General features: G+C 41.9%; 1 protein-coding gene across 1 annotated transcript in view; it reads left to right on the top strand.

Moving 5' to 3' along the window:
- Window positions 1-5525: 5525 nt before the first annotated feature.
- Window positions 5526-15960, top strand: part of LOC101481907 (fidgetin-like) — a 37532-nt gene continuing 27097 nt past the window's right edge. The window contains exons 1-2 of the mRNA XM_004570420.6: window positions 5526-5788; window positions 6627-6657. Of these exons, the coding sequence (XP_004570477.2) occupies window positions 6633-6657 (25 nt within the window). The 5' untranslated portion in view covers window positions 5526-5788; window positions 6627-6632. The remainder of the gene's footprint in view (window positions 5789-6626; window positions 6658-15960) is intronic.

The following is a 15960-nucleotide window of genomic DNA, read 5'->3' as shown; positions in this document are numbered from 1 at the left end:
TGATTTGCATTAGTGGTAAAATAAATAAATAAATAAATAAATAAATAAATAAAAAAAAGCAAATTCCTGCTCTGAGGGAGATTGGTCTGATTTCAAAGAGGCAACAGAGAGAGATAGAGACAGACCGGTCAGCAACAATAACCCTGCACTCACCACTGCAGGAGCCAATGCTGCACTACTCGGCTACACCTCTCAAGTGGTTAATTAAATGAGTCCACGCACAGAGCTAGCACACTACGCTTGGTTTACCATAAACAATGTGATTAAAGCGGCCATGGGGCAGCCAGAATGTAGAGTTGGGAAGAGAAAAAGAACTCCAATCACCATGGAGATGTGTGAGAAAAAAGGTATGAATGCAGATAGGGATGTCATTATTACTTTTTTATTCATTATTTTCATAATGACTGTCATTATGCACAGGCTCTGATTGAATTCCATTTTGTTAGTCAGGTTTGTGGCGAGCAGAATAATTATCACTTAAGTGATATTAAGATTCATGCTGAACATTTTCATGGTCAGAGCCTGTGCATGTGCAAAAGGACTTGCTTGTCTTTGATTATAAAAGAAAAGCAGAAAGAAGTGGAAATGAGTTGTGACTGATTAGAACAGAGACTGTAACGTTGCAGATCGTTTTAAATGCCAAATGGGAATATTACACACACATTTAAATGCACTGTTTTATTGTTTTTACTTTGATTACTTCATGAACAGCATAACCTCTTTTGTTCGAAATGGTAAAATTCAAAAGCACTCATCCAGTCAGTATATAAAAGTGATGCTTACATCGTTAGAGGTGTAACCATCAGTGGACTAATTCATTTACAGCATGTGAAATAAAGTGTATTCATTGATTAAATCTGTGCAGCCATAAAAATGGAGGATAACACGGTCATTTAGTTGCAAAGAGACTTTGCTTTGTGAATCTGTCAGAAGAATCCAACAGTTCTTTATGACGCATAAGAAGAGTTCTTACCAATGTCAGCACATGGTGACACTGTATTTCATTCGATTGTGAAGTCGACAGAGGCCTCGGTGCTCTGTAACTGAACTAATGCATCCGTGAGACGTGGCTGCTTCAAGCACCCGTATTTTATCTCTTTACGCACAATCTTTGGATGATTCTTTTCTTATTGTCAACAAATGTATGGCCTAGTTTTCTTTGTTCATTGTAGCCTACTCAAGCAGGAGGAGGAGGAGCATTTTGTACGGTGGAAAAGTCTCGAGTTTCCCCTCATTTCTTCATGTTTTGGCAGGAAAATACGTGAAAGCTTAAAATGAATCTAATATATGAGGCAAAAACAGAGTTAGCACCATTCTGATGAGCTCGAAAGTCAATATTTGGTGTTATCACGTCTATTCTTGAACACAGCCTGAACTGGGAAACCACTGTACTTTTCTGCACTTTTACTTTTGACAAGATCTCAGCCCCAAACCAGAGCGTCCTCATGAATTCAGATTCATCACTGAGACCTGTCGCCACTAGTTTTCATTCTGCTTCTTATGTAATTCAGCATACCTCAGCCTTTTCTCCCTGTTTGCCTTCCTTAAGAATTACCATTAAAGAGTGACTACATGGAAGCAAAATACAGAGAAATGGGGGAGACTTTTGCACAGTACTGTATGTAGGCAACAGTATATTTCATGGTACAGTAGAATGTAATGCTGTATATATTCTTACATCAGGATGCACTCCATATAAACTAAATACCTCTTCTCCTATAGGAATTTTAACACTGACAGTTTGGCATCAAGTGTGTATATATATATATATATATATATATATATATATATATATACATATATATATATATATATATATATATATATATATATATATATATATATATATATATATATATATTCTCCAGTATATATATATTCAATATTCCAGTGAAATCTTAAACATCATATCAACATTTTTTATATAAAATATTTAATATCTTTTCAAAAAAAATTTACTATAAATTTGATATAGTTAAAGGATCACCTTATGTAACCCTGTGCTATCAGATCATGACTTTTTTGTCATGATTTTTTTTTTTTCGCTCTCCAAACCCTTAGCAATCAGGAGATCACAAATATTTTTTATATTTTCCAAAAAAGTCCCTTTTGTTTGTCTCTAAAACAAAAAGATTAGATTAGTGTGTGGCGCTAGGGTTGGGGTCACCACTGATGAGGACTTTGACCAGGTTGATGCTTAATGACTGCAAAATATTGGAGCTGAATTCTTACAAACATAATTTTTATTAAATGATGCTATAAAAAAATAAGAAAGAAATGTGGTGGTTTGGGGGTTTGATCGTCTCCAAACATAAAATAAGGAATTTTTGGGCACTGTGTGAAATAATATATTGCTAAAGATAAAACATTCCCTTACTTGCTTTGATTTTGTCAGCTTCATAATATATGCAAGATGAGTTTGTGGCTGTTTTGGCCTTTAAAAAAAGGACACATGAATTCCCAGCTGAATTCTTATTGAGTTCTTCGATGTACTTGCACATCGAAGAACTCTCTGTCTCCGTGTTGTCTTTTCTCTGCTCTGTCTCTCTCTGCCTCACACAGCAGCAGCAGCGGCAGCAGCAGGCAGGCCTGCAGCTTACCAATGCGTTCAGTGAGGGGGGATTTGGCCAGGCTCTAATCAATCACTGACAGATTACCTCCAAAGCCACTTCCACAGCCATTAAAGCAGGACAAATGCAGAATTGCAACTGAACAAGTTGGAGTTTTTAAGCCAACACCAGGACTTCCTGGTTATTTGTCAAAGTCAGTGCTGCTGAGCCGCATGAGTGGTCGTGCGAGCGTGTCTGTGTGTGTGTCTATGTGTGTGTGCACAGGGCTCAGAGGCAAAGCGGGCCAGCCGTTCACACTGTGTGTCAGGGAGAATGAGGGAGAGAGCAATAGACAGTAACAGAGTGACTGAGTTATTGTTAGTGTGTATTTTTATGCTCTCAGGTGTGTGTGTGTGTGTGTGTGTGTGTGTGTGTGTGTGTGTGTGTGTGTGTGTGTGTGTGTGTGTGTGTGTGTGTGCGCAGGTGGCTGCGTCACTCTTGGGCCACTGTAGCTTACAGTAAATCACATTCCCCTTATTGCCAAATTTAGCAGCTTATGTTCAATAGGCTCTGCTCAAATCTACACCGCGTCCTATCAGGCCGTTAGTCTGGGTTATAAAAGAGGACTGGCCACACTCTAGCCTCAAAGCACAGGCAACTCATCCCTTTTTCTATTTCCCTATATTATTATTCTTTATCTGAGAGACTGGAAACACTGTCTGGGCTTTTATAATCTCTCCGTTTTCTCCCCTTGGATTTCCTGCCTTTGAGATTCCCCTACAATTGTACCCCATTCACATGGGCTTTGTTTACATCAGGGTATATTTGATAGAAGACACTAAGAAATTGGATATCATCATTTTCATTTTCAGCCTGTATTACCAAGGGAATATGGCCTATTCATAATGTAAAGAAAAAACGTTTTATTCTATAAGCCTTCCTCTTTATCCAAATAGATTCTGACATTTTTACTTCATGGCAGACAAGGCAGGTTAAGTGCTGATAATTATTTGGAGAAGATGAAGAAAAATATGATATGCAGGGAGGTGACATCAAAGCAACGGGTTTTGTTGCATGTTCTGCCTCTTATAAGCGGGAATATGATACATTTGCAGCCGAAGCTTGATTATTGTGACGTTCGGGGATTCCTTTGATTAGGTGCTTTGTTTTTGCCTCACATTAAAGAACAGGACCTCGTGTTTCATTTAGCACGGTAATTTCATAAATAACACGAGAGATTTCTTTGGGTTTTATTTATTTAATTAATTAATTTGGGGCTGGTGGAGGGAAGGGGAAAATTCACCAAAAAAGTGTAGCGTTGAAATGATGAGGCCCGACACTGAAGTCTGCTGGTGCTGGGGTTGAAATTTAGCTGGTCATGTGACTCTAACCCCCCCTTCTTATGACCCTGGAGATGGAGAGAGAAAGACAGAGAGGAGGAACACAGGAAACAGGATTGCATTGGAAGGTGTGTATGCGCATTGTGTTTTGTGCACTGTGTGGGTGTTCATATTTGTGTGTGTGCGACTGTGTTTCTCCACCCCCCTCCTATTCAATTAAGAGCTTAAGCTCATTAGTGGCAGACTTACATCATTACCTCTCCAATGGCTAATGAGTTAAAATCTATTTAGATTTATGTTGCTGTTAAATCTTTCCCACACACACACTTTTACACGTCACAAAAGTAGCCTTACACAAGGTTTTCCATAGCAGTGAGCAGTGTGGGAGCCTTTTATAGCAACACTGAATATTCAAAACACTTGAATTATATCTTTTGCCTTCAGTATGGAAATCAGAGGGGGGGGGGGGGGGGGGGGGGGATGCTCTGTAATGTAGTTACACACTGTAATGTAAGACAGAGACCTGTTTTCCCCCAGTTAAACATTACAAACCTGATGCATGGAAGCCTTCTTCCCTGTAACTAATAATTAGCACTTCCTAACAAAAAGATCACTCCTCCATGAAGCCATTACATAGTGATTAACTAAGGTTTCAATCAATTTTAATTAATCCTTGATTGCATTGCCGGCTTGACAATTTTAATGAAGTGGTGGAATTGTAAAATAATAATAATTATTGACAGCGAAAGTTGCAGCGCAGGCCCGAGCCATAAGAAGCAGGAAGGAACGAAGGGAAGAAAGGAGGAAGGAAGGAAGCCACTGGTGGAGGTGTGCGTGACCTCAGCATGGATGCACATTTAACCCCGAGTTATTATTGTTTCAAGCACATTTTTAATAACCTCACTTAAAACTTGGCTACATTAACGATGATTTTTTTTCTCTCCCCCTTGCGCGCTAACTACTTAGTGGGGTGATATTAGGAACAATGAAGTGACAGGTCTTCCATCTTTGATGTCTTGTTTAAACCTGGTCTCCCCGCTGACGCTTTGATAACGCGCTAACTGGGACATTTTCATTCTAATTAGGGCTTCAATTGCTAATTCCATACTGCTTGCTATAATTATCACTGGGAGATATTTGCGACTGCTGCGTGCGCTCGTGTTTTTTTCTCTCCATCTTCTTCTTCTCTGCTCGGTTTAAGAGGTGAACGCTAAAGTTTATCATCAGTGAGAACTTTTAAGCGATCGCAAGCACTGTGCTTAAATCAGTGTCCATGTTAGAAAATCAGTTCGTCGGTGATGTGCAAAGATTAAAAGGCGTTTCTTTTGCGTCAGAAACGCGCTTAAAGTGTGTCTGTCTGTGTGTGACCTTTCATATCCTAAAACAGCTGAGTGGAAGTGACTTGTTAAAAGGCGCCTCTTCTTCAGCGCAGGCGTCCTCACTCTTTCTGTGTTTGCCTCTTTCGGCTCATCTCCCATCACTACTTCCAAACTTAACATACAAATCAAGTGCCCACAACAACCTTATGGGTAACAATTGGATTTTTTTTCCACCCCCCACCACCACCACCTCCCTGCTTCGCCGCCGCCTCCTCCTTTTGACGCATGCGTGTTGGCGAGCGTACTGGTCAGTCTGAGAAGCAGCTGTTCAGCGCTGGTGAAATTCCAACATGGCAGTGGCTGTGGTCAGTGTCTACTGCGTTAACTTGGGATGGTTTCAGCTCACACGCATCCCGGCTTAACCTCGGCACCTCGCTCATCAGCAGGACCCCTCCCAGGGATCGATGCGACCATAACGCTCCCCCCCCCCACGCTTTCTCACACATACACACACGCACACGCACACACGTGAGAGGTCGACCTGTCACTGGAGAGCAGAGAGAGAGAGAGAAAAAAAAAGGTAAGGAACGGGGATCCGCTGCATCTGCAATTAGAGCGAGCGGTCAGAGCAGACAGCGCGTCTGTGTGGAGGAGACGAGCTCGGAGCAGCCCGCCGCTCATCTCGGAATAGTGCATGTGCAGTTTGTGATCTGACAAGTTTCCCGATTTGCGAGCGATGCCCTCTGCGTAACGGGTTATTTATTCATCTGTCGGTGAAGCGCACCTGCGCCACGCCGCGCGTGGATCGCACAGGCACGGACACGTAGGCTGCACCGTTGGCTTCCTGTTTGTGTGTGTCGACTGTGCGGCACTCCGAACAGAAAAAAGCCACAACTTGGGTGCACACACACACTCACACACACACACGCGGAGGCTTTTTTTCCTCTCCCCATTAGCTTCCATGAGGCGGGTACGGTTACAACAAGTTGCGCGTGCAGTCAGCGGATCCGGTGATATCGCGGCACGTGTTAATTAATGAATCTCACAAACTGGACATTTGTGGTCGTAAGGAGCGGATTTAACTCGGATGACAGATCCGCACCAGTTGATTTTTCTCCGATATCGTCCTCCTCTTCCTCCTCCTCCTCCTCCACTGCTGCCTGTCATCTCGGGCTCCACTTTCTAATGAGATGCATGTAGGTTAGATGGCTCTCCTATTGAGTTGCTTGCTCCAAAGACTCGCAGGGCCCACCTCTCACACGGCTTGAAATCCGAGCAGTGTTGCACCCAGAAAGTGTCTCCTATTGTAAAGCTTTTTTTTTCTTTGAGAGGGAATCCTTCCTTCCGCCTTTTCTTCCACAAATTAATTCCAATGCTCTCTCCTCCTCTTCCTCTCTCTCTTCTTCTTTCTGTTCCAGCACGACATGATCAGCAGCAGCAGCGTCTATGGTAGGTTGATGTTTTTTTCTCCATCAACTTATGTACTTTTTCACTTAAATATATATATGTGTGTGTGTGTGTGTGTGTGTGTGTGTGTGTGTGTGTGTGTGTGTATTTATGTATGTAAAACTATTAAAATAACATTGGGCAGCTGGGGTTGGGGGTAGGGGGGAGCTGATGACCTCAGATTGTTTTCAGTGTTGACTCAAAAAGTGAATTCTTCATGTTTGAGATGGATGTCCAAATTGTAGCTGTGTTGTTTGGATTAATTTCCTTCTCTTAATTTTTTAAAAACTATTTTTTTCTGTAACACAAACACAGCCTTGTGTAGCACACACACTACCTGGTAATTAATATTTGGTGACTAAGCCTGCAACATCTAAATTACACATGGCTTAATTTTGCAGCTCTAATTCGATTTTTTTCAAGATATTAAATAAATGACATATTTGTAATGGAATATTGTTCTTGAAAACCCTCAGAGCTGCAGATTAAATACAGCAGTTTGAGTAGGCTAATTATTTTTTTCCTTGACATTTCAAAATATCATTGAGACAGAATAATGTGCTCAGAAATTCACTGATCACTTAATGAAACAAATGGATGTGACTGGAGTCACTGTGCGCGAGACCTCTGTCACATTTTTACAAAGTGAAAAATACATATTTATGATTTTTTTCCCCTTAGTTGCACCATATCTTTTTTCCATTATTGTACTAAAGAAACATTCAGTGCTAGTTATTATTTTTCTAATCAGGTGAGGGATTTCCTGCGTGATAGAAGAACGCTGATGACACAATGAGAGCACCTTGCTCCAAAATTAAATTCAGTTTTGAAATTTCAGCCACATAAACACGCAAACAAAACAGCCCTGCATGTGTGTTGCTGTTGTGCCGATGCACAATAAGAAGGTTCACGTTGAAGGCGAGAGTTTTAAGATGGATGACAGCCAAGTTCTGTAACTGCACAGTCTTGTTTTTTTTTCTAGTGGCTGTTAGTGAGAACTCAACCTTTCGTCTCTGATCTCTGAGCTCACACACGCAGTCGTTCGCTTCACCTCACCTCCTCTCTCCTGCTGCTGCGTGTGTCTCGCCTTTATTTCTCTTTATACGTGCGCGTGCTGATGTTCTAACACTTTGGTGAAAATGTAGAAGTTATCCTGATACTGGTTTCATTGTTCCAAATTAGCATGCAGGTATGCACATGTAAGTAGCAGCGAACAGTTAAAACTGAACAGTTTCTGCAGCTTTTTTCCCCTAAATTAGTCCATACTGATTTTATTTGGACGTGCGGGTCTGATTTGCAGATGTGATTTTTCTGTTCTTTTTATTGGGCGCTCGCGTACACTTGTGTTCTTGCTTTGTTGCTGTTTTTGAGACTCGTGTGAAATGTGGGCTCTGACGTTTGAGATGGGTAGCATGAGTTTTTCCAAAGGCAAGAGTGTGTGCACAAGAAGGAAACACAGGAACAGCCACACGCGCTGTTGATTTGTGTGTGTGTGGCCTACTGTAAATAATGTAGATACTGAGCGGTTTGTTTATTCCTTTGCTCCAGTCCTCACCGTAAGATCTGCGTCCACTGTGTGAGCTTGTTGCAGTGACAGTCGCAATAATCCCCCTCATTATACACATAAAGTATCGCCTCACATCTCCAACGGCCTCACAGTAAAGCTAATAGGGACAGAGTGTGGAGAAATAATAGGAATAGCAGAAAAAGTGCTTTACAAACAGGCAGCCCTTTACTCTGACTTTATCTATCTAAATGTGGACTTTTCCTTCAAATGAACAGAGAGAGTCGGTGTGCTGCGAGGGTGGCTAAGCTACTCCCAGCGGGGCCGTATAAATAAATTATCCTGACACTTTCTATCAGTATGTAATGTTTACCATTAAAAGCTGTTTTACCATCCTGCAACCACCGGCGTGCGATCTAGTCTGCCCCGCGGGACTCCTGCCAGATGTAAGGGGATGTGCATGTTGGGGGGGGGAATACCGGGCTTTTCAGACAGAGGGAGAAGGAAGGAAAGAAAGAGAGACATTTGTTGGTCCTTGCCACGTCCATATCAGTGGATTTCTCCTGTCTGAGCATCCTGACAAAGGGGCCTCTTCAAATGAGATCCAGGCAGGGTTGTCATCTTTTAGCAAATATGTTAAGTGTTATCTTTTGTGCTCTTGGCTTGCTGAGCGGAGCTGGACCCCATGGGAGCCTGGCGCATGCAAATAGAACAAATCCCTCTCGGACCTGTCTGTCTGTTTCGCTCTCTTCCATCTCTCCACCTCCCCTCCCTGCTCCCCTTCTTTTCTCCGCGTTTGCTCGACAGTGCGTCAGCCTATCTTGTCTCTTTGCTCTCTCATCTATTTCACTCTTTGTCCACTTATTTCCTCCCTCTCTCTTCCTCTTTCTCCCTTGTTCTTCTCTCTCTCTGTCCCAGAAGACAGTGCTGGGGCTGTGTGTCAGCTAACTGTAGCGAGGCTGTGTAGTCTTTGTGTGTTTCCCTGCGTGCTAGCTGACAGCCCCCTCCTCGCTGATCCAAGTTCCTCTTCTCAGAGACGGCAGGTAGCTGTCGGTAGGGCCGCTGCCCGTGTTTCTCCGTAGATGAGTGGACGCCAATTCCTTAAAATCCTTGACACTGTGATCCACTCTATCCTCCTCTTCCTCTTTCTATGTTTCCCCCTCCTCCCCTCTTTTCCCTGCTACACTGGCTGCATCTTTTTTTTTTTCATAGTTTCACATGGGGGTTTTGTTTTTTGTGACTGACAGTTGCCGCTTGATAAATTTTATTTTTTTTCCTCTTTTCCCTGTGTTGCGACTCAACCTTTTTTACACACTCTTCTGATTCCTATTCACTTTTCCTGGCATCTCTCCTTCTCGGTACTGACTAGTTATTATCCAGTCAAAATCTGATGGGTGTTCTTAAGTGAAGGGATAGCCACATAAGACTGACTCAGTGGAGGAGTAATACCTACAGCTTACTACCAAAGATCTTGCTGTAACCTGTGATGCTCAGTGCTAAGATTGTGCTTTTACACTGCCAGACGTGGTTCATCAGGTTTTGGTGCTATTATAAAACGGGAAAAAACATGTAAGAAAAAGTTAGACGTTAAAAGATGTGAAGTCATGAATTTAAGTTTGACACAAATGAGGAAAGAATTGCAATAAATGCAGCAGAAACTGATCTATGACCAATGTAGCCAAATTTACAGATTTATTACCCCCCTCTCAACACACACACACACACACATGCACGCACACCATCCTCTAAAAGACATCCTGTCAAATTCATTTCCATGTTAATTCCAGGATTAAAAAGCATTATCTCCATTTCTTTGAACTCTGAATCCCCACAAAATGTTTGAAGTTTCTCATTTTATGTAATGCATCGTTTTTCATAGGTTTTAATCAAATCAAAGCGACAGTTATTTTATACTTTTTCCTCCCTCCTACCTTCTTTTGCTATCCCCCTATTTCTGAATTTTAAACAGACCTCCGTTCACCTCCCTTTACTCTTCACCAGCAATCTCCACCACCCGTGGCCCGGATTCTCTGGCAGATATTAAAGCATTCTGCGTTTGGAAGTGTTAAATATGCTAAGGACTTATTAAAAAAAGGAAAAATATTCCACACCATTAGACCTTTAATAGACATGGCAGCTCACAGCTTATCCTTTACATTGTGCCTTGAAATGAGAAGGCACCATTTCTAATTAGGTTATTGCCATGGAAGTCTTGTTAAAGTGTGCGAAGGGGCTGCCGCTCATTTGGTTTGACGACGGAGGACCCCGACGAGAGCCTCTTTTTTTTTTTGTTGTTTTTTAAAGAAAAAGAAAAAGCACTGGCCCAAAGAAAACAGCAGCTAAAGAGCAAGACAGGAGCTGACTGTGATGCCTTGCTGCTGCTCTCCCTTTGCGGCTCTGACTGGATGATCTGATTTTGCTAACAGCGAGGCTTGGCCAGATAGTGACCGTCTGCAACCCCCCCCCCACAAACCCCCAATCCGCCACTCAGTTTGAATATCTTGATTAGTAGGACACCTTTGGCAAATGGAAAGTAAGTCAGCAGCACTTCTTATTTTTATTTTATTTTTATCTATTTATCTATTTATTTTTGTCTGAGGCGGTTGAGGTGTGCGTGCGTGTTAATGAACAATGGCTCATTTGGCGCGAGAGTGAATTTGTATGTGTGTATGGGTGTCTGTGTGAGCTTGGAAGGCTGCCAGGGGATGGACACAAAGGATGTTGAGTGGCTGGGCGTGTGGCACAGCATCACTTAGCTGCCTGTGGCCTCAGGGAGATGGACACAAACTGGGAGCGAGAGCAAAAACAACTTCTATTGCTAAAGAGCTCCAAATTTGACTGTGGCTATTGCAGGGTTGCTACGTTTTTTTTATCTATTTATTTTTTACTGGTTTGGTTTGTAAAATGTTAAAAAAAAAGAAGAAGAAAAAAAAATTTGAGTCACATGTTGTCTAGCTTGAGGTGATAACTTTATAGTCTTTTTATGGCTTTTTAAAGCAAAGCAAGAGACACAAAAGATTTATGTATCTCATTTTTTCTGCTGTGAATAAGTAGCGTTTGTTAGCGGAGTTATGAGTTAAAACAGAAATTTCACTGTTGTCATGCTTTTGACGATAATTCTTAACATTCCCATTTATTTGCATTTAAGTGCTGTACAATCAACACTAATGCCAAGCTCTAAATTTGCCTCAGCTTCAATTTCAAAATGAAACTGTTGACTGTCTTTTGTTTGACCAGCAATCAAAAACTTGTACATATGGGTTTTTTTCCCAGTGACATGAAAAAGGAAACGATCTGCAGCTCAGTCGCTGAGAAATTGTTTAACGTCTGCATGTGTGCGTGTGTGTGTGTGTGTGTGTGTGTGTGTGTGTGTGTGTGTGTGTGTGTGTTCAGGCCTGCTAAGGAGGATTGTGTGTGATTATGTTGTTTCATGCTTGCACTGTGTGTGTGTGTGTGTGTGGCCAAGTTTCCCCACTGGAAGCGGGCGAGAGCATTAGGATGTTGCTTGTATGACTCTGCTGGCAGGATGGACACATGTGGTAGATGGCTAATGATAGCACGCAGCGTATAATGAGATCCTACTCTCCGTCTGTCTCCCCTACCTGGCATCATGCATTAACCATACAAGAGGAAGAGGAGGCACGCATGGTATTGACTTTTGAGTGGGCGTCTGCTTGTCCATTGTTGGTTTTGTTTAGCACTAAGAGTTCAGCATGGCTGCAAGCGCTGCACATTTATAACAAGTTTTTTTGTTGTTGTTGTTGTTTTTTTGTCAATCGTGGCAGAAGCCCTCGGTATGCATGTGTACGTGCGTGCGTGAGGCGAGAATCTCTCCTCATCTGCACCTCTTGAGCTCTGTTAAATGGTTGTAAATTGATTTTAGATGCACTCCAATGTATACACTTAACAAGCCAAATGGGTTCAGTTGGTGGGTTAGTTTATGTGGTCAGAAGATTATTCTATTAATGTATTCCTCACTCTGTAATCCACAGTATGCTGTGTGAGGGAGGGAGTCACTGGCAATGGTCCATCTTCTTGCCCAGTAACATATATTTATCCTCTTCACTACACAATCCTCTAGGCTGCTCAAATCCCCCAGGGGGTCCCAATGACATGCTTACTAATGTGTGCTTTGGAAACGGAGTGCTATTGTATCCCCTAAATCTCACAAAGCACTGTATGATTTGCCCATTGTCGATAAATCGCTTTGCTTGTGCCAAGTACTTGCATCTCACAGAGGCTTAATGCTTTGAGGGTTTCAGGGACAGCTTCAAGTTCCTCTTTTGTTGATTTCGGGGAAAAGTGCCAAGACTGCTGCGCTGAATATTGTTTTGCGTATGGAGGAGGGAGGGGAGGAAGGGCCTTTGCCAAGCAACTCCATTGAGCCCTGTGAATGGGCCATTCATATTTAGGAGAATCACCCAGATGCCATATTGTTGGCTCAACAATGCTAAATATTCTCCAACAAGGATGGGATTGTAACAGGATTTTCAATTGTGCAAGTGTTCGAAAAGGATGTTGAGAAGAACAGTATCCAGCCTTCAGTAACTCTGAAATGTGTGAATAAATAAGTAGAGACATTAGAAGTCATAGGACAATTCAAGTGTTTTCCAAACTAGTCGTGTGTATTGTTGCTTTTTTCTTGGAAAAATGAAACCCTCTACACAATATAAATGTTTTAAAATATTCAAAATTACAGGATCTGTTTAGCAACAACACCTGGAAGTACATTACTGCCTTTACAGGGTTACTGACCGAGGTTTAAAATTTCACTTCCGGACTTTTAAAAGCAGGGTGTGTCTGTAACTGGTGGTACTGGTGGGATTCAAACTACAGGCCAGGACGGTCAGACAGGCTGCTGGACAGGCACAAAATCGCTCTCTGAGCTTCCCAAAGGTGCGACTATAACATGGAACCTGAAAACAACCGCTGTAAGGACCAAACTCTTGTTCTAGGGTCTAAAACAGCCAAAATGTCATTGCGGTCTTTTATGTCATGCATGCACTGTGTATTAATCACGGGCTGGATCTGTGCCTGAGAGGCTGATCAAATTTATTGTTTGGCTGCACGGGACAGTAATGGGTGTTTAATTACTCAATAAAAGCCCTTTTATAGATTCCCAGGCCTCCTGTGTGTTGAGCAAATGGTATTGATCTGTCTCCGGGCTGCAACATGATAGCCTGTGAAGGAGAATTAGAGCCGTTAGCCTGCTAGCGTTTTCTCATTCATTAGCTGCATTAGCCAGAGGGTGATTACGACGTAGCATCATTGTTAATACCAAAGTCTCAAAGGTTTTTCTGTCTGCCTTGTGTTGTAAAGCTCCGTGCAGCTCATTTACACAAATATGGATTAGATCAGCAATGAATAACATTGAGGAAGGTGTTACGATAAGAATCTCCAGGAGAGTTGTATTTCTTTTTTGCAACATTTCCACCTGTGCAGTTTTGTCAGTGCATTAAGCACGCTATAATTCCCACAGCTAAGCTCGACGAAGCCCTTACCTGAGCTGTGAGCTGCATTAGTCGGGCTACCGTCTATACCTATGCACATTTTAATCCCACCACTTCCCCACCCTCTAATCAGTAATCTGATGGCTCCTCCTCCTCATCCTCATCCTCCCCAGAGGCCTAATTCTGGATCCCCGTTCTCCTGCACACCCAGCAGTCAGGAGAATGACTCACACAGAGGAGAAAGCTGAATGACAGTCACCCTTAGCATGTCTCCATTAGGTTTTCTGTCCATGCATTCATGCCAGCAAACATGTGCAGCCCTGTATGGTGTCCACTGTGTCTTTTTCTCGTCTAACTGCATCTGCCCCGCGCCCATTGTTCTTTTATGTTCAGAGCGTATCACCGCTTCTGTCGGCCAGCTCCGCTCCTCTTGATGCACGGCAAAAACCTTTTGCAATAAGTTGCTTGATATGTCTATATCAAATGAGTGTGGTCTATTACAGATGTGGCGGAGTCAGTTGGGTGGCTTTGTGAGCAAAAAAAGGGGTTCTGCAAGGGACCATGAAAGAGACATTGTCAAATACAGACCATACAGTTCCTTTGTAGATAAATGGATTTTCATGCTTATCAACTGGGACAGTAACATGAGTGAAAACTGTGGAGAATGTGGAATTGCTCTTAGTATTCGGCCGTACACAGGGATAAATGTAGCTTCAAGTGTGTGTGGTCTGTCATTGTCCTACAGAAAGGTTTTGTTTTTTGTTTTTTTGTCGTTTGGGTTTCTACATTCAGTTTGGAACCACATTCACTGCTGATGCCACAGATGTGCATCACGCATGGAGCCATATGTTACACTTCCACAGTAATTGTACTATCAGTTCTTAAGCATCATCTGTTTAGTGTCACGGGAAAAAATACTTTAATCCACAGTCAGGTTTTTTTTTTCTTTTATATCACAATGGAATATTTTTTTTCTTCTCTAAATTGGATTGGAATCATTATGTCAATGACATTTTCATACCCACTTGTAAAAGTTTTTGAAACATTATTCATTGATTTCTAAATTCCCAGTTTAAGATGGATGGTTTGAGTAAACCATACATGACGGGGCGAGGCAGCTTCATGTCTCAGAACCTCATGTCTCAGTTTTCTATTGTCCCTGATTGTGGCTGCAAAAATGGTTTTAGCAAGACACAGTTAAGCTAGCTTAGCATTTCAACTATAGATGTGTTTACCTAATTGCTATCTATACTTTGTGCATAGAACAATAAAAACAGAAGACTACCATACATTCTGCATACTAGTGCTTTCTTTTTCTTTTCATGTCACTATCAGACATACTGTTTTTCAGGAGCTAGCTTTTAACCTGTTGTTGAGTGTATGTGTTGATGCTATAAGCCTAAAAATCATTGTTTTCTTAGACATATATGGCACAATAACTGGATATTTGGTGGCACCTGAAATAATATTGAGGCATTTTTACATTTGTAACTCTAGCCCCAGTGTGGTGGTGGCTTGGCTTTCAGCCAGAGGACCTGTTTGTCTTGTGAGTGGGAACATGGCTTAAATTTATTTATTGTCTTTTTTTGTGTGTGAGTGTGTGTGTGTGTTTGCTTACTATTTCAGGGTTTTTTGACCACAGTTATGAAACCTGTTCAATGCCTAGGTACTAAAATTACTTGATTAGGTAATATTTTGGCCAAAGTTTCTTTTCATAACATGTTAGAAGGTACACGTCTCCTGTCTTCAAGCTTCCATTCTTTAATAATTACAATGACAGGTAATATCCCATATAGTTGTAGGTAGGGCTGCTCAATTAATCGAATTTTAATCACGATTACGATCTGGGCTTTCAACGATCATTAAAAATGACTGAGCCGATTATTAGCCCCTCCCTCATTTATCCGCGACACCTTAAAGGCCGGTCCGTGAAAATATTGTCGGGCATAAACCGGTCCTTGGCGCAAAAAAGGTTGGAGACCGCTGATTAAGAGGACCCGAGGGAAGCTCAGAAAGCTAAGCAGAAGTTATTTGGAGAGGAGAGTGACTGCCGTTGGTTGAAAAGAGAGGTTAAAAAAAAAAAACTTCAGTGGTGTTGCACACTATTTTATATTATTTTTTAAAGTCATTGAAGCCGGTCAGAGCAGCACGCTCAGTTTTGTGTAACTATTTTTAAATCCCTGTAGAACCGGAACCGTGTAAGCTAGCGCAATAATTTGTTTTGCATATGAAACCGGAGGAGTTGTACTTACATCTTATGCCATCAGCTTGTCCTCGGTCACGGTTTCCTTCCACATAAAGCTTTGCAAAAATTGCATAAAAAGCGCTTGCAGGAACAAAAACATAATATTC

The sequence above is a fragment of the Maylandia zebra genome, linkage group LG23 (genome assembly GCF_041146795.1).
Source record: "Maylandia zebra isolate NMK-2024a linkage group LG23, Mzebra_GT3a, whole genome shotgun sequence".
In the NCBI taxonomy this organism is placed as follows: domain Eukaryota; kingdom Metazoa; phylum Chordata; class Actinopteri; order Cichliformes; family Cichlidae; genus Maylandia; species Maylandia zebra.
The sequence above is the reverse complement of the archived record's forward strand: the minus strand, read 5'-3'. Positions and strand labels throughout refer to the sequence as shown.